Raw genomic sequence first — 22,081 nt, 5'->3', positions numbered from 1 at the left:
TCCAGGTGAAGGGTGAACATGGAGCCCCCAGAGGGGCCGGGGGAGGGAGGGTCCTGCCTGCCCTTAGTCCATCTGCACATGACCTTCTCCGGCCTTGACCCTCCACATGCACGTTTTGAGCTTTTACATCGTTCTCTGCACTTAGAGCTGCTGCTGTCCAGAGCCTCATTAGAAAACGACAAGTTCCTAACATCTGGTGAAGAGGAACCTCCACAAGAGAAGCCGAAAACGTGGCCTCTCCTCCAAAGGGGTGGAAAAGCAGCCACTGTCCTGGGGCAGGTCGTGGTGCTGGCCCGTGCCATTTTAAAGACACCCGCATTCCAGTGGTTGTTGCTCTGCCTGTGAAAGTACCTCCACCCTCTAAATGCCAGGAGCTCTGGGTGCTGTCTCTGCTCCTGGCCCACGTGAACCACACTGAAATGAAGCCGTCCTCTGAGTAAGGGGGGGCGCGGAGGTGTCCCTCAGTATCCAGGGAGGGGCCTGGCCCTTCTCCCTTCTCTCACATACAATAAGCCGAGACCCTGCAAGATTTCTTCATTCCAGGAGGAACGCGAGAGTCTGTGTCTCCTTGACACGAGCACAGGAGGGGAAAGAACCAGACCGTGACTCGCAGGCTGGAACAGAAACAGGATTTTAACATCAAATTCAAAACTAGCACTAACTACTAACACGAAAGAAATACGGCCCCTTCCCAAGTGGTAAACAGGCGCTGGGGTGGAGCTGCCAGGCCTGTGGGGTGGGGTCGTCCCCTCCCTCTTGGGCTCCAGGGCTCCCAGGAAAAGGCTTAGAATGTTCTTCTCCCCATCAGCATGGGAGGAGCCGGCCTGGGGCCCCGCGTGTTTCCCAGCCGCGTCCCCGCCGCTGAAGAGCAGGCTGCACTCGAGCTGTTGGAAGGACCGGGATCTGCCACTGTTGCTGGGTTCTGCGTCAGGGGTCTGGTGACTGAAGAGAAGACACTGATGATTGGGGGGGTCACACCAGTATCCCAGCCCAACACCTCAGCCCCACTGCATTCTGCTCCAAACCTTGTCCTGAGTGTTCAGTCAACACTACCCCATTGTCCCTGACATGGGAGCTGGCATTTCGCTTCACCCATTTCACAGAAGAGGAAGCTGAGTCCCACAAAGGTCAAGGGAATTGTCCCTCACAGGCCTGGTCAGCAGTGGAGCTGGGATCCCCGTGCCGGCTGTCCATCTCCCTAGGCCCGTGCTTAGCCCGAAGCTTTCCGGAGCCCCTGGCTTCAGTCCCTGCCTGTCTGGACACTCACCGAGCCCTGAGCTGAGAGACGCGCGGTTCTTCTTGGGCAGGAAAAACCGGCGCATCTTGCCGGCCCTCTCCTGTGGGGGCTCCAGGTGGCAGGACAGGCTGTAGCTAAAGGACAGAGGGGACTTTTCAGCTACCGGGAGCCACACCTCAGGTGACCCTCCCAGAGACGGCCAGCAGTTGGAGTCCCAGGGCCCCACGGGTGACCATGCGACAAGCCCCGGGACTGACCCGGAAGCCACGGGCACGGGCTCCCTGGAGCTGGCCATCAGAGAGAGTCCGCCTTGCCCTCACCAACTCCTGCCCCGCCTCACCTCTCATCCTCGCTGAGGGGCTCCATGGCCTCGAACCAGGCCCCAAATCGCTCCTCAGCCTCAATGTGGTAAAGATGGACTGCCTCCTGGAGCAGGAAGATCTGCTCAGTGACTTTGAATTCCTGGGAGAAAGGACATGATGCAGACGGGGCCTGGGTGGGGGACCGTGCTGGGGACTCAGACAGGTGAGAAGAGGGTCAAGGAGCTGGTCTGGGGTCTTGGCCCACATGGGAACCCTCCTTCCCTCCAATTCCGTGCAGGACTTGCTCGTTCTCACAGTTGGCTTGAAATAGCTCCTCCTGCAGGAAGGTGTCCTTGGTGCCAGCCCCTTCCCCCACGCACCAATGGGACGGCTTTCCCAGCTCTGGGTGCCGAACTCTCCCAAGGAAAGCAAGGCCCAAGGCATCGGGCCAGAGAAGGTCTTCCCCGGAGGAGTCTCTGATTGCCACAGCCCCACCCTCCGCACGGGGAGGCCACAGCTGCTCACCTCACTCCTTTTCTCAAAATTGATCTCATTTCCCTGGAAGGCAGAGAGCCAAAGCCCATGAGCAACAGCCCCCTTAGCCCATAGCTAGCCCCCGTCTCCACCCTTTCTCAGGTTGCACTACCAGCAGGGTCGACCAGGGAGCAGGCGCTACCAGAAACGGGAATGGGTCCCGGGCAAGACTCTGAGCTCCAGAGCAAGGAGGCCACGGGGCTATGGCTCAGGGACATTCTAAGACAGCCCTCTCTGACAGACAGACAGACTGAGGCCTCAGGCAGGAAGGGATGCTCAGCCACTCGTGTGCTTCCTGCCTTGGAGGGGCCTGGCTTCACTCCCTGCAGGGGCGGGGCCTGAGGGAGAGGCTGAGTCCAGCTCAGACACACCCTCCAGCAGCTCCGCAGTCAGGCAGCCTGGACTGGCGGCTCACCTGGATCCTATATTCACTCATCACTAAGATGGCCATGACACCCAGCTCCCGGGGTGGCTGTGAGGCCCTCACGAGAGGACTCTGCCAAGGGTTGTGAGCTCAGGCCTCAGTGCAAGTCTCTCCTCCCAAATCTCCGAATCCTGATCCCCAGCCCCACCTCCAGGCTCACTCACCTCCAGGTAATCCTCCATGTTGGTGTCCAGCAGCAGTAGGTAATTGAGGAATGTGCCAAGGAAGGGGATGAGCCCCTGTGCCAGCGGGGTGGAGACGGTGATGAGATCCCGCTCTCAGGAGCCGTCAAAGACCTCTCCTCCACTCCTCACCCCAGCCTCCTGCCCAGCCCAAGCTACCCACCTAGGCGGCCTCCCCCCAATTTCCTCCTCTTCTCTCCTCCAGGAACCCCAAACTCCTCCAGGCACCTCCCAGCAGCCGGCTCTGGCAAAACCCAGGGTACGTGGTCCCCGCCCCTCCCTGTCCCAAATCCGTTGTGCGCCCATCCGTTCCAGGCCTCCTCCTGGTCACTTCCAATGCAGGCATTTCAGGTCTGTGGCACCAGGAGCAGGGCTGGAGGAGAAAGGCTCCCTCTCTGCTGGTAGAGACCTCCGGCTAGGAAGGGGAGTCCCCTCTCCTGCGACTCCTGGGCCCCTCCTCCACAGGCACCCTTACCTTCTGGGCACCTGTGGGGCCCGTCTCCAGGCTGGTCAACATAGAGGTCGCCTCCTGCCAGGGTGTTGACAGGGCCAGTGAGCCGACGCTCCCCTCCAAGTGTCCTCCCAGACCCCTCCCAGATCGGGGACCCTGGACATGTGGCCCCAGTCACCTGGTGCCCCTGCGGCTCCCGCCTCCAGGGTGCTCTGATTCCAGAGCCATCCCAGCTCCAACACTCACTCCTGTGTGACCTTGGGCCCGCCCAGGCCTCCCTGAACCTGTTACCTCGTCTGGAAGGTTTGACAAACTCTGTCTGCCTCCCACAGTCTCCTGAGGCCCAAGCGTCATCTGACCGTCATCACTGCTCTCCGCTCAAGCCTGCCTCTGGAGCCAGGTCCAAGCTCCCCACATTCCTCCCCACCCTTGAGCCTCGGCACCCACTGTGAGGCCTGCACCACGGCTCATCTCCCTCTGGCTCCCAGATGAGGAGACCAAGGCCCACACAGGGGCAGGGACTTGCTCAGGGGGCCCCAGAGGAGAGGCTGCTCCCCCTCCCAGCCACAGGCCCCTGTCTCCTCTGCCTTCACACCACCCTCTGCCCAGCCGCTGACCACAGTGCTGTCCTCGGGACTCTCAGGCTGTGTTCGGGCCCCCAGCTGGGCCGAGCCACGGATGGAGGGAGATGAGGTGTCTCAGGAGGCCTGGTCAAGTGGCTTCTGCCAGCCCCAACGCCCAGGAGTCTCTGATCCCAGGCCGAGGCCAAGGCCTTGCTAAAGCCCTCAGCTCCCTAGGATCCCCTCAGGGAGTTCCCCTGCACAGAATTCTTTCTTCATCCGCTCAGGATGGGGACCCCGAATGCCACGTCTGACTAGCAGGGGAGGGGGCGACCAGGGCACTGCGGGGTGGCATTTCCTTTCTGTTTTACGAGGAAACTTCTGACGTCTGGGCGGGAAGGATCCCTGAAGAAGCCATCAGTTCCCTGGGCACTTGCCCTTGCCCTCCGGGGCACATGTCATCGCCAACAAGGACCTGGGTGAGCATCCCACTGGGACTGTCTGCAGCGCCCACTTTAGGGGCCAGAGTGGGGAGTCACCGAGGGGACACAGATCTGTCCCAGGTCCAGTGTCCGTCCCAAGGCTGGGAAGCCCCTGAGTGCCCCCGGCCCGTGGGATCCGGCAGTGCCCATCCCTCAGGCAGGCAGGGTGCCCTTCTTGCGAGGCACAGTGAAGACAGAAGGAGCAGTGGGGCCCTGGCTTCCTGAGCACAGACTGGGCTGACTTCGGAAGAAAGGAAGCCCGCCCACTCGCTCCAGCCAGTGGCCAGGAGGAAGATGCAGGGCAGCTGATGGAGCAGCATGGAAGCCAGACACCGGCACCTTCTGCCAGGTCCTCAGCCTCCTGGAACAGTCCAGCCCGCACCATTCTATCCCATGCCCCTGGCCTCCTGTCCCAAACTGCCCCCACCTGCCCATGGAGCTAGCACATCCCTCTTCCTGTCCATCTTTTCCTGACCAACTTCACGTGACAGGAGAACCAAAGCTCATCCTGCCGGGTCCCCTCCCCTCTCGCTCCCCCTCCTTCCAGATGTGCAGCCTCCGTCTTACCTTCACCAGCTGCCTCCTGCTCACCCACTGGTCTTTGATGAACCTCTTCAACTTTCGAGAGCTCTTCCTGAGGGGAGAGGAAAGGAGGAAAGAAAACCCGGGGCGGTTGAAGGCGAAATGCCTTTGGCTGAGAACCCGGAAGGTTCAAAGGGCCTGGGGCCTGGACGAGGGTTTTCCCCGGGTTCTTCGGAGCTCTGAGGTCACCGTGGGACTCGGGTGGAGGCTCTCCTGCGGTCACCTGGGGCCTCCATTCCCACTCCGACTGAGCACATTGTTTCTAACAGCGTTGGTTGCCGATGAGGGCTCCGTTGCTGCGAAGTACACCCTTGGAAATCTCCAGTGTGGCTCAATCCAGGATGTGACAAGGGGGGAGCCACTGCCTAGGGTCTCAGAGAGTCTCAGAGACCCGAGCAAGGAGGCCAGTCCCCATCCCTAGGGTCCGCTGCCTCCCAGATGGTCCTAGCTGAATGAGGGGTCCATGGCAGTCGCACGGGGGATGTCTGGTCCGCCCTGGTGGTGCTTGGATGGAGCACGGCCTACCCACCTGGCAACTCGTCCCCATGTCTTTTGCAGACGGCTGATGGAGGGGCTCTGCAGAGCAGACACGATGGCACGCAGGGACGCATAATTTCCAAGGACTCGGCACTCCTGAGGAAGGGAAGGGAATGAGCTGCGACGGCGGGCTGGAGCCCTGCTTCCTCTGGCTTGTGTCCCCTCGTGGGCTTCTGCTGTCCTGGATGAGGCAGATGCCCAGGGAAGCGAGGGAGGGCACACCTGGGAGCTGATGAGTAACGCTCGCGGGCAGGAAGATTTTAGCTCAACCCAGGGCGGGAAGGGAGCTTCCCACCACTGGGACCAGCACTCAAGGTCAGCAGGCCCTTGGCAGCAAGGGGCCTAGGACTTTGCCGAGGCCCAGACCACCGACTTCAAGGCTGAAAGCTGCGAGAGGAGAAGGGGCAGTCCCCCTGACTCCAGGGAGGGGCTCCCTGGGCCCTGCCGCTACTGACCTTGGCCACCTGAATCCACAGCTCGACGACTCTGGCCCTGTCCTGGGCCGTCATGCTGAGGTCCCCAAGGCACGTCGTGATGACGCAGCCGGACACGTGAAGAAACTGGTTGATAGTGGCCCGAACCGTGGGAGCCAGGTACTCCTTGCTCCCATTGGGCCGCTGGCACCACACAAAACCCAGGCAGTGGCGGGGCTCCACCTTCTTGAACAGCTCCTGGGGAGGATGGGGACTGTCACCTGACCCTGCCACACCCGAGCTCAGAGTCTGCAGGCCCCCGCAGCCCCAGGCAGGAGGCACTGGTCAGCTGCAGCTCAGGAACCTGAGGAGGTGGCCTGAAGCTTCTGGGAGTCTCTGGGTTTTGTCTGTGTCCGCTGAGGCCGCCCAGCGCAGGATGACCGAGGACCCAATAGGGGCGGGGAAGAGAAGTCCCATTGGCTCGCAGCCCAGTCTTGCTTCCCCCAAGCACCAGAACACGGCTCACACCTGCCCATCTCAAGGGGCATCTTCCACCCGTTCTCATCACCCCCTGGTCCCACTCCCCTTTCAGCTGCACGTTCCCCCGAGGCAGCAACAACCATGGGCTTTGTTTGCCTGTCTTCCATGTCGGTAAGGACGCACTAGGTGTCTAATAAGTACGGAGGCTGTTGAGGCCTCCTGGGCCGATGGGTGAGTGACCCAGGACTTGGCAGCACTCCAGTGAGCTTCCCTCCCCCACCAGAGGGCTATTCTCTGCCCCGCTTCCTCTCTGTTCGACCTCATCCATCCGCACAGCCACTCTGCCCAGCAGGTGCCCGCCCTTGGTGTGCTCTCTACTGTCCATGTGGGGACAGCAAGGACTTGGGGGCCAGAAGGTGGCCCAGGTCACCCGGTGGGTAAGTGGGGGAGCTGTGACTTGCACCCACATCGTTGGATTGCGGCTGAGGGAACAGGAGGTCTGGGGCAGCTGATGGCCCACCAAGGCGGGCCCCACCTAGCCCAAGAGCCCCGCTGCTCACCGCATCCATCCGGGTCAGCTGCTCGGCCACCAGCTTCGGAGGGAAGTCCAGCAGCTTAGGCCTCTCCTCTCTCAGCTCGGCGCTCGCTTCTGCGGTGACTTCGGCAGCTGGAGGCAGAGATCGTCCAAAAGTCAATGGCGCATCTTGCTCCAGCTCAGAAGCTGGCACTGGGGCTGAAGCTGATGGCGCTCGCTCCGGCCCTGGAGAGGCCGATGGAGGTGAGGCTGCTGGAGGTGAGGCTGCTGGTGGTGAGGCCGCCTCCAGCTCCGGCGCGGACGGTGGAACTACAGCTGGAGCTGCCTCTGGCCCCGGAGCTGGCCCTTGCTCTGGCTCTAGAGCCGGCAGGAGCTCTGGAACTGGCGCTGCAGCGGGAGAAAGAGAAAGTTTCACCTACGTACCCGACTTTACAAGACAGGAGAGACTCCGCTGTCTTGAAGGGAACCCCAGCCCGTGAACCCCACCGCAGACAGTCTTCCCAGACTGCTGTGCCCTCACCTTCCAGCTCTGCCCTCCTGGGCCCCAGATGTTGCAGCTGGACCTGGGGAAGGTAGGCAGGGCCTCCCAGGTGCGACCCAGGCCAGATGACACGCAGAGAGGCCAGCCGCATCCTGAAAGAGGGAAAGGGCGTGGGCTCCCAGAAATCCTGCATTGGGTCCAGCCAGGTTCCCACCATAGAAGACGCGGTACTGGGCGGAAGCAGTTGGGCCACAGAGCCAGAGGCCTGGCCGTCGCTTCCACACTGTCCTCCCAAGGCACCCTGCTTTGGGTCTGGGCCCTGTGCCTGCCCCTTTCCACCAGGGGGGAGTCCCACCCCGGCGCTGACTCCTGTGTGGCCATCCTGGCAGTGGCAGGCCTGCTCATCCAGCAGGTGGAACACGGGGTTTGTGTGAGTCTCTTCTTCCCACTGCCACTCTTCTCGCAAAGAGGCTGGACACAGTCCAGCCCAGCCCTCCACGCCCTTGTGCAAGTGGACTGAGGACTGAGGCCGATGTGTGAGCGGCTCGCTAACACCCCTTCTCTTCTGGGCCTGCTGGTGGTGGTCAGAAGGGGTGGCTATGGAGAAGGGGAAGCGGAGGGAGACGGGACTGTGGTGGGGATGGGTCGCCAGGGAACAGCTCAAGCCAGCCTCCCCTCTGGTTCCCAGGGGCTCTGGGACCCCACCCACAGCTCTCTTTCACTCCTATCCCCTTGCAGTAGAAGCCATCAGACCTCAGCCCTCCCAGAGGAATCAAAAGATGAGTGAGATCAGAGTTGTGCCGGGCCCGCCCCAGCCACAGTCCTCTGTCCTCTTGTTCTCCCCCAGCCCTGTTCTGTGGAGACAGGAGGCCCTCGTCTGGCACTCAAAGAACACTCAGGTCTTTAGTTGGCGCTGGGGTCCATCATGCATGAGAACGTGGGAAGAGGCCTCCAGTCGTAAAGGAGCATAGGAGGGCATCCCCTGGGACAGGCGGGGGACAGGATCTGTGGATGATATGGTGTGTGACTATCTGAGTCTCAGGCTGCTGCGGGGGTCCAGGGGCTGTGTCTGCTTCATTCACTGCGTTGTGCCAAGTGTCTCTAAAGCTCCCGCATGTCACAGGTGCTTAATATACAGTGTTCTCGAATGAACTCCAACCAGAAGCATCCCCGGTAGCTGAGTGGGCCTGGGGCCCCTCTGCGGCCCCGGAGACCCCTCCTTGGCTACTCCAAGGACCCGCCCCACGACCAGCTGCATGGAATCCCACACTCCCTGCCAGAGTGCTTTCCGTGTGCCTTTGCAAACTCAGAAAGGCCCCATCCCAGCGATGGGGGAGCAGACTGCTCTTCATCGGGGAGAGGGAAAGAATAACCAGGAACAACCACGGCACGTCTCTCAGCCCCTTCTGTAGAGCCAGGCCCCAGGGAAGCACCTGCCGTGGCTCATCCCATTCGTGCCCACCAGAACCCGATGAAGTTTATCCTCTCCCACTCCACTTTGCAGAGGAGCAATCGAAGCTCAGAGAGATGGAGGGCCGTTTCCAAGACACACAGCTGGCAGTGGGCAGAGTCACCACTGTGCTGAGGAGGGGCTGGGCACTCACGTAGCAAGTAGGTGGTCCAGGACCCCGTGGGAGGTGAGGACAGCCGCGCAGTCAAACACGATGGTGGTGACGTTGGCCATGTTTCGAGGCGCCAAGGCTGGTCCTATGGACGGCGGCAGCCTCTCCAGCAGGCCTGCCTGGAGGGCCCGCATCCTGCAGGCCTCATTCCGCTGCCCGAGTGACTCTCCGCGCTGGGTGAGATGAGGAAGGACACAGAGTCACCAGCACCAGCGTGAACCTCCAGGAAGTCAAGGTCTGGAGGTCCCCCAGGAACTGTGAGCCCCTCAGGGATGTGTGCAGAGGAGGGACAGGATTGCCCACAGCCAACCGGTTTCCAGGCTTGAAAAGTCCAATTTGAGTTTGGGCGGGGGGAGGATTATACGATGAGTTCCTCAGGACACTTGGCTGGCTTGGCAAGGACAGACCGCCCCGCACCAAAGCGTGCATTAAGAGCACTGACCAGCGAATCCAACACAAACATCCCCATTCTAGAGATGAGAGGACGGAAGCTTCGGGCTGCCAAGTGGCTGCTCAGGGTCCTGTGCGTCGGAACTGAGAACCGCCCTAAGCCAGGGCTGCAGGACTCCCCCGCTCCCCCACCTGAGGCTTCATGTGCTCCTGACATGAAGGGAAATGTCTGGTGGGAACCTCAGCCCTCCCCAGTCGGGAGACAGTGCACGGGCAGACAGACGCTGTGAGGATCTGGCTGACTACAAGAAAGGACGCTGGTTTTTCTTTCTTTTACACGAAAGGGAGGTTTGAGACCCTCGTTACAGAGGTTTCAGATTCAGAAAATGGCAGATTTCAAAGATGCCCCTGGCCGAGTGTGAAGCGCAAACATCAGTGTTTTGTCTACTCCGCCTAGGGTTAGGAAAGAGCGACTTCCCACCCTCCTAGGTAGCTGGTGAGGAGGCGTGGAAGTCCAGATTCCTTTGGGACTGGGCCCTTGGGACACTCCAGTGGGAAAGCCCTGGGCGGGTCCAGGGGAGGGCTCCAGATTTGACTCTGGATTGTGGACACACCCCGGTGATCTCAGGGCCCCGGGTGTCACTCACTCTCCCCTCAGTCCAGCCCCGGGCAAGGTCGGTGGTCTGCTGCACTTGCCCCCTGTCCAGGGAGATGGAGCCGTAGGACCCATGCGCCAGCTCCTGGACCATCTCCTGGGTGGAGCTCTGCAAAGACAGCGTCCGGTGGCCGCGGCGGCAGGTAGCAGGGGCCTGCCTGCACTTGCCCACAGGGGGAAAACTCTCCCGCACACCGAGCACAGACAGAGGGGCATCCGCATAGACCTCCAGACAGGGAGCGAATGAGATGACACCTCACGGGCTTGGGATTCACCTACGGGTAGGGCGGCTTGGCTCCCAGCACTCACCTTCCATCCTGCCAGCCACCACCCGGGATATGAACACGACATACCGCCAGGCTTCCAAGCCCTAACCGTCTGCTCCCGTCCAGGGTAGCTCCACGCTCATCCCTGCCTTCCGTCACTCCATGCCCGCCAACACACACACACAATAAGGGTCAAGGGGTGTGGGGCTGCCCGCATGGGAGGGTGGGATCACACTTGTGGCCTGACCCGGAGTGGCCCGCCCTGGGCTGCCTTGTGTTACCTGAGGGTTCCTTCTTCCGAATGGCCTGAGGTCTTGGAGGTGCGGTCTCAGCCAATGTCGACAGCGCTGGAGAAGACTGTCATTGTTGGCTCTCTGTGCGCCAGAGCCTCGCAAAGAGGGGATACACGAACACATCCTCCTGTGTCGAGTGTCTCTGGTCAAATGGGCTATGTGTACAAAATGGCTGCCTGGTGACCAGAGTTCTAAGCTCTGTTGGGGTCGGTCGCCAAGGAAGTGAGGTCATGTCTCCAAGGTTCCAGGATGGGGGGCCCTTCCCTCCATCAGACCCACCCAAAGCCCCCTCGGGGCTGTTGACCGCTCACCCTCCTTGCCCGTGTCATCTCCCGAGCTGTACAGAAAGTTCCATCACAGCCCTCCCCACAGCTCCTTGGGATCGGAACCAGCGCCCCAGCTTTGAAGAGAGAGCGCCCAGTTCGGATCTCCTTTTTCCTAGCAGTTCTGTGTCCTGGAAAAGCCACTGTGCCTCTCAGGGCCTCCCCAGTCTCCCAACCTGCACGATGGGATGGCGCTAGAAACACATTCCCAGGGACGTCTTCGGGTGGACATGTGATAACGCCTCCCATATCTGGGAGGTGGTGCCGCCTGGGTCTGGTCCCCGAACTTAGAGGTGGAAGAATTACAAGAAGGGGTGGATGCAGTCGGGAATACCTCTCCAAACAGGCCTGGATTCCAGCCGTGTGATTTGGGAAAAGTCCCTGCCCCTTGGGGGCTCCTTGTCAGGTCTCTGCACCTTCAAGGGTTGGAAGTTCGAGGAAATTCAGATATTGTCATTCACTAGCATTCAACCTTTCCCAGTCTCCTGTTGGCCGTAGAACCAGACCCAAGCGCCTCATTGTCGGCCTATGTGGTGGGCAGCCTCCACCAAGGCTCCCAGCGCTCCCTCCCTCCTGCTGTGCACATCCTTGTGGAACCACTACATCCTGAGTAACTGGTTTCTGAGCAATAGAATACAGCCCAGCTGATGGAATGTCACATCCAAGTTTTAATTACAAAAACTCTGTCACTTCCCTCTTGCTTGCTTTCCTGAGTTCCCTCCCTTTATCTCCCCCTCTGTTTCCATCTCTTGCGCTCTCTCTCTGTCACATTTCTGGAAATGAGATAGCAAGTGGCGATGATTTCAGTTGCCCTATGTAGAGGCCAAGGGAGGCGAGATCTGAGGGAGCGCCCAGCCAACAGTCACATGGAGACTCAGACTCTCAGTCCCAATGACTCCTGACACCACCCGTGTGAGTGACTTGGGAGCAAATCCTCCCCTAGTCTAGCCTCAGTTGAGACTGAAGGTCCTGCTTCACGGAGACCTGGAGGCAGAGGCTCCCAGCTAAGCCGTGCCCAATGCCTAGACCACGGAAACCGGGAGAAGTTCAATATTCGTACTTCAGAGGTGCAACTTTTGGGAGCAGTGTTGTGAGAGAGAAACCCAAATGAACGCAGACTACCGGGTTCCCCGGTCTGGCCCCATTAACCGCCGCCCCTGCCGCAGCTCCTGTTGCTTCTCAGGCTCCCTCCAGCCGCCTGGGCAGCTTTCTGACCTCCTCTGCTCACGCTCACTTCTGCCCCAGAGTCTCAGCACCAACAGCGCCTTTCCCCCGACTCCCTGTTCCCGGACCTACGCAGGCGTGGCTCAGTCTTGTCCTTCTGGTCACAGCCTAGGTCACTTCAGTGAGGCCTTTCAGAATCTCCCAGGCACAGTCTCTGCCACCACACATCTCACATCTGGAAGCGTCTTCAATTGTTTCCTCCTTCTTGCTCCCATTTGGATAAAGTGAGCCCAGGACGAGGGGCTGTCTGCTTTGGCTGAAGGAGATGTAATTCCTTCTGGTTACCCCGGGCACACGGCTGTCTCCTCCAGGCTGAGTTTTTCCCACCACCAGTCCGTCGGGAAGGCGCACTAGCCTTCCCTCTCTCCCGTGGGGCAGGTGTCCCAGGAACACGGTGAGCCGTCCTCTCTCCCTGTCATGCAGCACCAGCCCCTCACCCCACGGCCAGAGAACTAGCACCCGGTCTGAGACTCCACCACATCCTGAATTCAGTTACTGCTGAGACCCTCCCATCCATTTGGGGATTCCCTGGTACCTCCTGAGGGCGTCTTTCCCTGAGACCCCACTCCCAGCCTGCCCTTGCTTATTCCAGTAACAATGGCCTTTCCTCAGAGCCCCCCCAGTCTGGAGAAGAAAGGTGTTGAAAGGTTCTCCGTGTTAATTTTCAGGGCCGGGGGAAATTGGTAGAAGTAATTTGGGTGTTTCTGTGCAATAGTTCCCAGGAAGAAGATTCAGCCCTAAAAAGAAATGAACTTCTGACACATGGTACAACGTGGATGAACCTTGCAAACCTTACGCTCAGTGAAATAAACGCAACCCAGAAAGACACCTATGATACGGTTCCCCTTACATGACGTGCCGAGCACAGGCAAATTCATCGAGATGGAAGGAAGAATAGAAGTTCACAGGGGCTGGAGCTGAGGGTCATGGGGAGGCAGTGTTTAATGGGGACAGAGTTTCTGTTTGAGATGATGAAAAGAAGTCTTGGAAATGAACACGGTGATGGTTGCGCAGTATTGTGAATGCATTTGATGCCACTGAATTGTCCACGGAAAAATGGTTCAAATGGCCAAGTCTAGGTTATGCATACTTTGCCACAATCAAAAGGCACTTAAAAATGCAGCGGGGGGTCAAGATGCAGGTTCTGGGGCCCTCAAGTCAGCATATGGGCCAGGTAGGTGTCCAGGGTCTGAGATCTTGGACCCTGGTGAGGCTCTGGAGTGGTCCTGATTGATGCTAGTTTACAAGTTCAAAGTAACAGGATTGGAGCAATTTCACCGATTGGGGGATAAGAAAGGAAACAACTGCATTCAGTCCCATCCAACGTGGAAGAGACCTTTTTCTTAATGGGAAGCAAATGTCAGTCCTTCAAGGAAGTCACTTCTCAACGTCTCTACCCCTCCCCAACCCCACCCGCTACTCCCAGAAAGACGCCGCAGTGCAGAGCTCGGGTACCGTGGTTGTGGCCTCATCCGTGAGTCATGTTTGGGGTCAGATCCCCTGTTTTCCTTCCCCAGCCATGTGACCCTGGGCATGTCACTCAACATGACTGAACCTCCATTTCTTCAACCGTAAAATGGGGAGAATCATCCTGGTAGGGAAATTATGAAGGTCACAAGACTTTCTCAGAGGAGGTAGCACATGGCAGAGGCATTATGCTGAGAGCCGCGCCCCACAGGTCACACGTTTTCTGATTCTGTTGATACGACCTTCTCAAAACAACAGCATTATAAAGATGGAGAACAGATGAGTGAAGGCCAGGGGCTGGCCGGGCAGATGTGACTATGAAAGAGCAGCACGAGGGAGGGCTTGTGGGGATGGGACAGTTCTGTGTGTGGATTGCAGTGGTGGTGGCGCAAATCTGCATGTGTCATAAAATGGCATAGAACCGCGCGCGCGCGCATGCACGCACACGCGCGCACACACACACACACCGCCCAGTGAGCTCATGTCAAACTAGCGACATCAGAAGTCTGCGGTCTGTGGGTTTAACACTGTCAATTCATGTCCTGGTCGTGACACTGTACTAGAGTCCCGCAAGATGTTAACCCCCGGCAGAAGCTGGTGGAAGGGTCCAAGGCACTCTGTACTATTTTTGTTGCAACTTCATGTGCTTTCATATTTATTCAAAGGGAAAAGTTAGCAGTGAAAGACACAACAGGACACAGCCTGGCACGTAGTAAGTGGCAAACAACACGGTTCTCGGTGACAATTCTTTGCGATTGTAATTGCACGTTCATTTCCAGTCTCTCTCCATACACAGTGACCTTGGTGAGGGACGGACACACCTCACTAACGTCGTCTGCCCTCTGCCCAGCACAGAGCACGCGCCCACTCAATATTTGTCCACTAAATCCCCCGTGGTCCCTGCGCCAGGTGTTCTTACGTCCACGTTCACGGACCCTCCACGACAACCTTAGGCAGTGTTATTCTTCGTGCTGGGCAGGTGAGGAAACTGAGGCACAGAGAGGGAAAGTAAATTGTTCCAGGTCAACACACTGGACCGACGAGGAGGTGCCATGCCCTGCTCTGGAGGAGAGCAGAGGCTGTCCATGGCAGCTCCAGGGTCCCTCACGGCGGCTCCTCTCTGCGACTGCCAGGTCCTAACTTTGAGGCCAAATAGCTTGACTTCCTAGAGGGAGCTGGAGAGAGAAGTCACCTACCTGTGGCGCTGGGGGGGGGGGGGGTCGGTGGCACCAGTGGGTTCTGTGGGAGGAGCATGGAGGTCACAGCAGCTGAGGAGAAATGGTCTGGAGTGAGACCGGGGACTCCGAGGGGGGGCATGGAGGCCACCGCGTGCATCTTTCCTATCCAGCCTGAGCCACTGATTGCGGGTCCTCTGGCTTCTTCTCCCGTGGGTGCCCTGGGATGAGGAGATCAGTCGCTCTCCCTAAGGGGCCTGCAGCACACGGTCATCAGAGCCCTGAGGACTCACCGCGGGGAGTGAGGGCTGAGGTCCGCTGTGTAACCTGCTGTGAGAAAAGGAGACAGAATTGGCATGCAAGAGGGGCACGAATGTCCAAAATACAGCCCGAGGACCAGCAGCCCCACCCACAACTGACACTTCCAGTCTACACGGTTCCACATTAGGATTTAGGAGCAACTATCTCTTATTCCTAAAAGGCTGACAAATCAAAGATCCAGTCCCTGTTTTCATGAGTTTGCAATTTATGTGTGAGATCAATGCGCTAACCTTGCTCGAACATGGGTTTGCAAATTGTGCTCTTCAGGTTCCAGAGGTATTTAGAGGTGCTGGCAGGGAGAGAGAGGAATAGCCAGACTCTTGAATGCCCATTGGCTTCAGAGGGATACTCTCTTTCATCTGACTGGAGAAAGGCTTCTGTGCCTCAGGCAAGGGGACGAATCACAGCCCCAGAGTGCAGAGCTGCAAAGGGAAGAGAAGGATTCACAAAGTGCAGGGCCTTGGGGTCCCTGAGCCTTGAGGGAGGTTGCTCAGCTGGAAGACTAGACACACAGGATGGCTCCTGAGGAACACTGGAGAGTGCACATCCTCCTGGGGCCCATCCTTAGCTTCAGTATGGGGTTACTAAATAGATGCTCCCCAACGACGTAGAGGCTGTCGCTGTCCAGGATGAAGGAGCCCAGCTGAGTGCCCCCACAGGTCTCATGTCTCAGCTTCCGTGACAGCCCCTCTTTTTCCAGCTTAAGGCCCACAGTGTCAGGATGGTGAGTGAGGACAGTATCATCTCCGCCGGCTGTTGCAGTTTTCTCAGGCCTGGAGCTGGAGGGACACAGGCATGGGGAGGTGGGGACTCCAGGCAGGGGCGCTGAAACGCCTCCCTGAGGGAGGGGACAGAGACAGCAGGAAGACTGACGGGCAGCTTGGAACAGCCTTGGTGCTGGGGGAGGGTTGTAAGTGAATAGGACAGCCAAGGTCCCTGAACACAGAGGACGTAGCACCTCCAAATGTTGGTGTCGGTGCTCAACTCTGAAAGGACGTTCATGATACGGCAACGCACACCCTAACAACAAAGCATGCGGCAGCGAGCGGAGGAGGACTCTGGGCACAGGACCAGGTGAAGCAAGGCAACATCAAGTTGCTTAAATTGCAGCTCTGCCACTCACTTTCTGCATGCCTCTGGGTAAGTCTCCCAACCCCTCTGGCTCCTTTTCTTCATCTGTCCAGTGAGGTGAGAGTTCAGACCTCACAGCACTTAGCACTAGTAACCGTTCGATGAAAAGCGGCCATTTTCCTTAGGTATTAATAGGGCCCGCATTCTTGGTGTCAATGGACCTGGCAGGGAGAGAGACTGAGCCTTTTGAAGGCAACACTTAGGGCAAGCAGCCGTCCTGGGATGGAGGCGGCGATTGGGCTGTGTGGGATCTCAGAGCCAGAAACATCTCAGGGCCAGTGGAAAGGGAAGACACGCTGCATCACGGCTGCAGGACAATGGCGAGGACCTTTGGAGCTGGGTCGTTTCATCCTCAGACAAACGGGTTCACGACTGGGAGGTTCACACGAGGGCTGAGGCCACCCAAGTGCTCCTGCGGGGGTTCCCACGTGCTGGGGTCCTTCTCACAGTTGGGTGTAAGAAAGGGTGCGAGTCCTTTACCGCTTGTTGTCTACATGTCGGGACCTTTGCTAAGCACTTTTCATTTTCATCCTCACACAAATTCCTCTCCCCAGTGAGAAGCAGAGTCTACTTCCCCATCTCTTGAATCTGGGCTCGGCCACATGACAGGCCTTGGCTAATGGATGTTAGTGAATGTGACGGAAGCAGAGGCTTGGGAAGCACGTGTACACTAGGGCTTGCCATTTCTTGCTGCTCCTGGAACTCGGAGCAGCTCAATGAGCCCAAGGTGCCCACTGGGGGATGAGAGAATGTGCGGGAGACCCGAGGTCCGCCAGCCAGCGGCCGACCGCAGGCACATCAGTGAGCCTCAGCTGAGATCAGCTGAGCCAGCCCCGGCAGGAGAACTTCCCAGCAGCATTCAGAACAAATCACTATCCAGCAGAATGTGGGCTAAATTGGTTCTGCAGAAAAGCAAACTGAGCCCTTCCGATTGACCGATGAGGTGGCCGAGGCACAGAGATGTTTAGCAACTGGTCAGGGACACACAGTCTTGAAGCAGGGAACTAGGATCGGAACACAGGCCTGTCAGACCCCCCAAAAACCATGTGACCACTGTGCTCTACTGCTCAGGAATCCTTCTGGGGGCGCGCAGACATAACTTGGTCTGTAGCACATGTCACATATTTAACATTCTGCTGGAACTAGGCATGTTACACAAATGGTTGAGCTGGTCAGGACGGAGCGGTGAGGAAGTGGAGAGTGTGCATCATGTCTACAGCATGTAGAAAATGTGCAGGGTCTTGACTCACGAAACAAAGAATTCCTGAAGGCGGAATTCAAATTTCAGGACTCCAGTTTATATCCCATGACTCCAGACTCACATGGCAGGATTAAGGGATGGGGAGGCCCAGCCTGGGTCAGGACACAAGCATGAAAAAGACTCATAGACTTGACTTTTTTCTTCTTTTTTTTGAGGAAGATTAACCCTGAGCTAACATGCACTGCCAATCCTCCTTGTGTGCTGAGGAAGATTTGCCCTGAGCTAACATCTGTGCTGATCTTCCTCTATTTTATACGTGGGATGCCTGCCAAAGCGTGGCTTGAGAAGTGGTACATAGGTCCACGCCTGGGAGCTGAGTGGGCCAGTTCACCGGAACCACAGACCGCTGAAGCAGAGTGTGCACACTTAACTGCTACGCCACCGGGCCAGCCCCCATGGACTCAGTTTTAAAAATGAATCTTCAGAGCTGGGGTACGACAGGTTCCACGGCATCAATCAAGCCTCTATATCAGGTTCCTGGAAACTCAGGGGCTCTCAGATCCACACTGGGGCCAGATGAGGAGACAGGGCTAGAGTCAAAGTCATGACTAAGATCCAGAAAGATTTTCTGTCTGTTCAAATAGAACCCACAAATGTGGACACGTACAGACATTGCTACATTCATGCATTCATTCCAGCAAGCAGCATAAAGCGAGTGTCAACTAGGTACTTGGCGCCAAGGTGACAAATGCATAAAGACTGAATACAGCAAATGATAGTAAATTCCATGAAAGAAATACTCAGGGTGATATGGGAAGAGAAAACCTGAGGGCCAGGTGTGTATTCAGAAGTGCTACTTCATAGAAGGTGGTCTGGCAAGGTCTTTCAGAGCAGCTGATGGTTGAGCTGAGATTTGAACGGCAGTGAGGTGCCAGGCATAGCTGCTCTGCAGGAAGAGGCAGGATAAAGGCCTGATAGAGGTTAGGACATTAGTAGAACAGACAAGTGTCTGAAGTGGTTAACGACAGAAAGAAACCGAGAGAAAAGATGAAATGAGACAGCTATGAGGAACAAAGATTGGGAATGTGGAGGTCCTCACACACAGGAGAGACAAGACTGAAATTCTTTTGCTAAACGTTGTTTTCTTTCCTCCTCTTCTTCTTCTCCCCAGTGCCTCCCAGTACATAGCTGTCTATTCTAGTTGCAGATCCTTCTAGTTGCACTATGTGAGACACGGCCTCAGCGTGGCCTGATGAGTGGTGCCAGGTCCGCACCCAGGATCCAAACGGGTGAAACCCTGGGCCACTAAAGCAAACCACATAAACTCAGCCACTTGGCCACGGGGCCGGCCCCCTAGACTGAAACTCTAGCCCAACGCTCAGCAGCCCTGCTATCTCTTCCCTCCAGGGCAAGGGCACCTGCTGAAACGACAAGTGTTAAGCAACCCCAAAAGGACTACGAAGGACAGAGGCATCTCATGAGGAAACAGTGCACAGCTACTGAGCCTCTCCCCACTCTTCTCAGGACAAGAGCATGTTGATCAATCTTTTAGAAGCATTATCTATTGTTTCAACGTGGGAACCCCCGCAGGAGCACTTGGGTGGCCTCAGCCCTCGTGTGAACCTCCCAGTCGTGAACCCGTTTGTCTGAGGATGAAACGACCCAGCTCCAAAGGTCCTCGCCATTGTCCTGCAGCCGTGATGCAGCGTGTCTTCCCTTTCCACTGGCCCTGAGATGTTTCTGGCTCTGAGATCCCACACAGCCCAATCGCCGCCTCCATCCCAGGACGGCTGCTTGCCCTAAGTGTTGCCTTCAAAAGGCTCAGTCTCTCTCCCTGCCAGGTCCATTGACACCAAGAATGCGGGCCCTATTAATACCTAAGGAAAATGGCCGCTTTTCATCGAACGGTTACTAGTGCTAAGTGCTGTGAGGTCTGAACTCTCACCTCACTGGACAGATGAAGAAAAGGAGCCAGAGGGGTTGGGAGACTTACCCAGAGGCATGCAGAAAGTGAGTGGCAGAGCTGCAATTTAAGCAACTTGATGTTGCCTTGCTTCACCTGGTCCTGTGCCCAGAGTCCTCCTCCGCTCGCTGCCGCATGCTTTGTTGTTAGGGTGTGCGTTGCCGTATCATGAACGTCCTTTCAGAGTTGAGCACCGACACCAACATTTGGAGGTGCTACGTCCTCTGTGTTCAGGGACCTTGGCTGTCCTATTCACTTACAACCCTCCCCCAGCACCAAGGCTGTTCCAAGCTGCCCGTCAGTCTTCCTGCTGTCTCTGTCCCCTCCCTCAGGGAGGCGTTTCAGCGCCCCTGCCTGGAGTCCCCACCTCCCCATGCCTGTGTCCCTCCAGCTCCAGGCCTGAGAAAACTGCAACAGCCGGCGGAGATGATACTGTCCTCACTCACCATCCTGACACTGTGGGCCTTAAGCTGGAAAAAGAGGGGCTGTCACGGAAGCTGAGACATGAGACCTGTGGGGGCACTCAGCTGGGCTCCTTCATCCTGGACAGCGACAGCCTCTACGTCGTTGGGGAGCATCTATTTAGTAACCCCATACTGAAGCTAAGGATGGGCCCCAGGAGGATGTGCACTCTCCAGTGTTCCTCAGGAGCCATCCTGTGTGTCTAGTCTTCCAGCTGAGCAACCTCCCTCAAGGCTCAGGGACCCCAAGGCCCTGCACTTTGTGAATCCTTCTCTTCCCTTTGCAGCTCTGCACTCTGGGGCTGTGATTCGTCCCCTTGCCTGAGGCACAGAAGCCTTTCTCCAGTCAGATGAAAGAGAGTATCCCTCTGAAGCCAATGGGCATTCAAGAGTCTGGCTATTCCTCTCTCTCCCTGCCAGCACCTCTAAATACCTCTGGAACCTGAAGAGCACAATTTGCAAACCCATGTTCGAGCAAGGTTAGCGCATTGATCTCACACATAAATTGCAAACTCATGAAAACAGGGACTGGATCTTTGATTTGTCAGCCTTTTAGGAATAAGAGATAGTTGCTCCTAAATCCTAATGTGGAACCGTGTAGACTGGAAGTGTCAGTTGTGGGTGGGGCTGCTGGTCCTCGGGCTGTATTTTGGACATTCGTGCCCCTCTTGCATGCCAATTCTGTCTCCTTTTCTCACAGCAGGTTACACAGCGGACCTCAGCCCTCACTCCCCGCGGTGAGTCCTCAGGGCTCTGATGACCGTGTGCTGCAGGCCCCTTAGGGAGAGCGACTGATCTCCTCATCCCAGGGCACCCACGGGAGAAGAAGCCAGAGGACCCGCAATCAGTGGCTCAGGCTGGATAGGAAAGATGCACGCGGTGGCCTCCATGCCCCCCCTCGGAGTCCCCGGTCTCACTCCAGACCATTTCTCCTCAGCTGCTGTGACCTCCATGCTCCTCCCACAGAACCCACTGGTGCCACCGACCCCCCCCCCCCCCCAGCGCCACAGGTAGGTGACTTCTCTCTCCAGCTCCCTCTAGGAAGTCAAGCTATTTGGCCTCAAAGTTAGGACCTGGCAGTCGCAGAGAGGAGCCGCCGTGAGGGACCCTGGAGCTGCCATGGACAGCCTCTGCTCTCCTCCAGAGCAGGGCATGGCACCTCCTCGTCGGTCCAGTGTGTTGACCTGGAACAATTTACTTTCCCTCTCTGTGCCTCAGTTTCCTCACCTGCCCAGCACGAAGAATAACACTGCCTAAGGTTGTCGTGGAGGGTCCGTGAACGTGGACGTAAGAACACCTGGCGCAGGGACCACGGGGGATTTAGTGGACAAATATTGAGTGGGCGCGTGCTCTGTGCTGGGCAGAGGGCAGACGACGTTAGTGAGGTGTGTCCGTCCCTCACCAAGGTCACTGTGTATGGAGAGAGACTGGAAATGAACGTGCAATTACAATCGCAAAGAATTGTCACCGAGAACCGTGTTGTTTGCCACTTACTACGTGCCAGGCTGTGTCCTGTTGTGTCTTTCACTGTTAACTTTTCCCTTTGAATAAATATGAAAGCACATGAAGTTGCAACAAAAATAGTACAGAGTGCCTTGGACCCTTCCACCAGCTTCTGCCGGGGGTTAACATCTTGCGGGACTCTAGTACAGTGTCACGACCAGGACATGAATTGACAGTGTTAAACCCACAGACCGCAGACTTCTGATGTCGCTAGTTTGACATGAGCTCACTGGGCGGTGTGTGTGTGTGTGCGCGCGTGTGCGTGCATGCGCGCGCGCGCGGTTCTATGCCATTTTATGACACATGCAGATTTGCGCCACCACCACTGCAATCCACACACAGAACTGTCCCATCCCCACAAGCCCTCCCTCGTGCTGCTCTTTCATAGTCACATCTGCCCGGCCAGCCCCTGGCCTTCACTCATCTGTTCTCCATCTTTATAATGCTGTTGTTTTGAGAAGGTCGTATCAACAGAATCAGAAAACGTGTGACCTGTGGGGCGCGGCTCTCAGCATAATGCCTCTGCCATGTGCTACCTCCTCTGAGAAAGTCTTGTGACCTTCATAATTTCCCTACCAGGATGATTCTCCCCATTTTACGGTTGAAGAAATGGAGGTTCAGTCATGTTGAGTGACATGCCCAGGGTCACATGGCTGGGGAAGGAAAACAGGGGATCTGACCCCAAACATGACTCACGGATGAGGCCACAACCACGGTACCCGAGCTCTGCACTGCGGCGTCTTTCTGGAGTAGCGGGTGGGGTTGGGGAGGGGTAGAGACGTTGAGAAGTGACTTCCTTGAAGGACTGACATTTGCTTCCCATTAAGAAAAAGGTCTCTTCCACGTTGGATGGGACTGAATGCAGTTGTTTCCTTTCTTATCCCCC

At 57.3% G+C, this 22,081-nt stretch overlaps 1 protein-coding gene across 1 annotated transcript; it reads right to left on the bottom strand.

The window, feature by feature from the left end:
* Positions 1–615: 615 nt before the first annotated feature.
* On the bottom strand, positions 616–11,394 carry LOC111771856 (ral guanine nucleotide dissociation stimulator-like). Its single transcript, XM_070259047.1, has 14 exons — positions 10,415–11,394; positions 9,860–9,976; positions 8,805–8,995; positions 7,240–7,352; positions 6,745–7,106; positions 5,747–5,962; positions 5,284–5,387; positions 4,740–4,806; positions 3,155–3,208; positions 2,662–2,736; positions 2,065–2,097; positions 1,578–1,699; positions 1,268–1,371; positions 616–942 (listed from the first exon to the last, which is right to left on the bottom strand). The coding sequence occupies exons 1-14, from the start codon at positions 10,547–10,549 to the stop codon at positions 785–787; spliced, it is 1,851 nt and encodes a 616-aa protein (XP_070115148.1). The 5' UTR covers positions 10,550–11,394; the 3' UTR covers positions 616–784.
* Between the last annotated feature and the right edge of the window lie 10,687 nt (positions 11,395–22,081).

This window comes from Equus caballus, unplaced genomic scaffold (genome assembly GCF_041296265.1).
Source record: "Equus caballus isolate H_3958 breed thoroughbred unplaced genomic scaffold, TB-T2T haplotype2-0000701, whole genome shotgun sequence".
NCBI lineage: Eukaryota > Metazoa > Chordata > Mammalia > Perissodactyla > Equidae > Equus > Equus caballus.
Note: the sequence above shows the minus strand (reverse complement) of the source record. Positions and strands in the feature narration are given on the sequence as shown.

Bases quoted from the DNA above. Each gene is read 5' to 3' on its own strand.
- LOC111771856 (XM_070259047.1), bottom strand. From the start codon at position 10,549: ATGTGTTCGTGTATCCCCTCTTTGCGAGGCTCTGGCGCACAGAGAGCC. The intron at 7,353-8,804 runs GTGAGTGCCCAG...TCCCTCTTTCAG, and splicing joins CTGGACCACCTACTTGCTAC to GATGCGGCTGGCCTCTCTGC. The intron at 7,107-7,239 runs GTGAGGGCACAG...CTCCCGCTGCAG, and splicing joins CAGGAGGGCAGAGCTGGAAG to CGCCAGTTCCAGAGCTCCTG.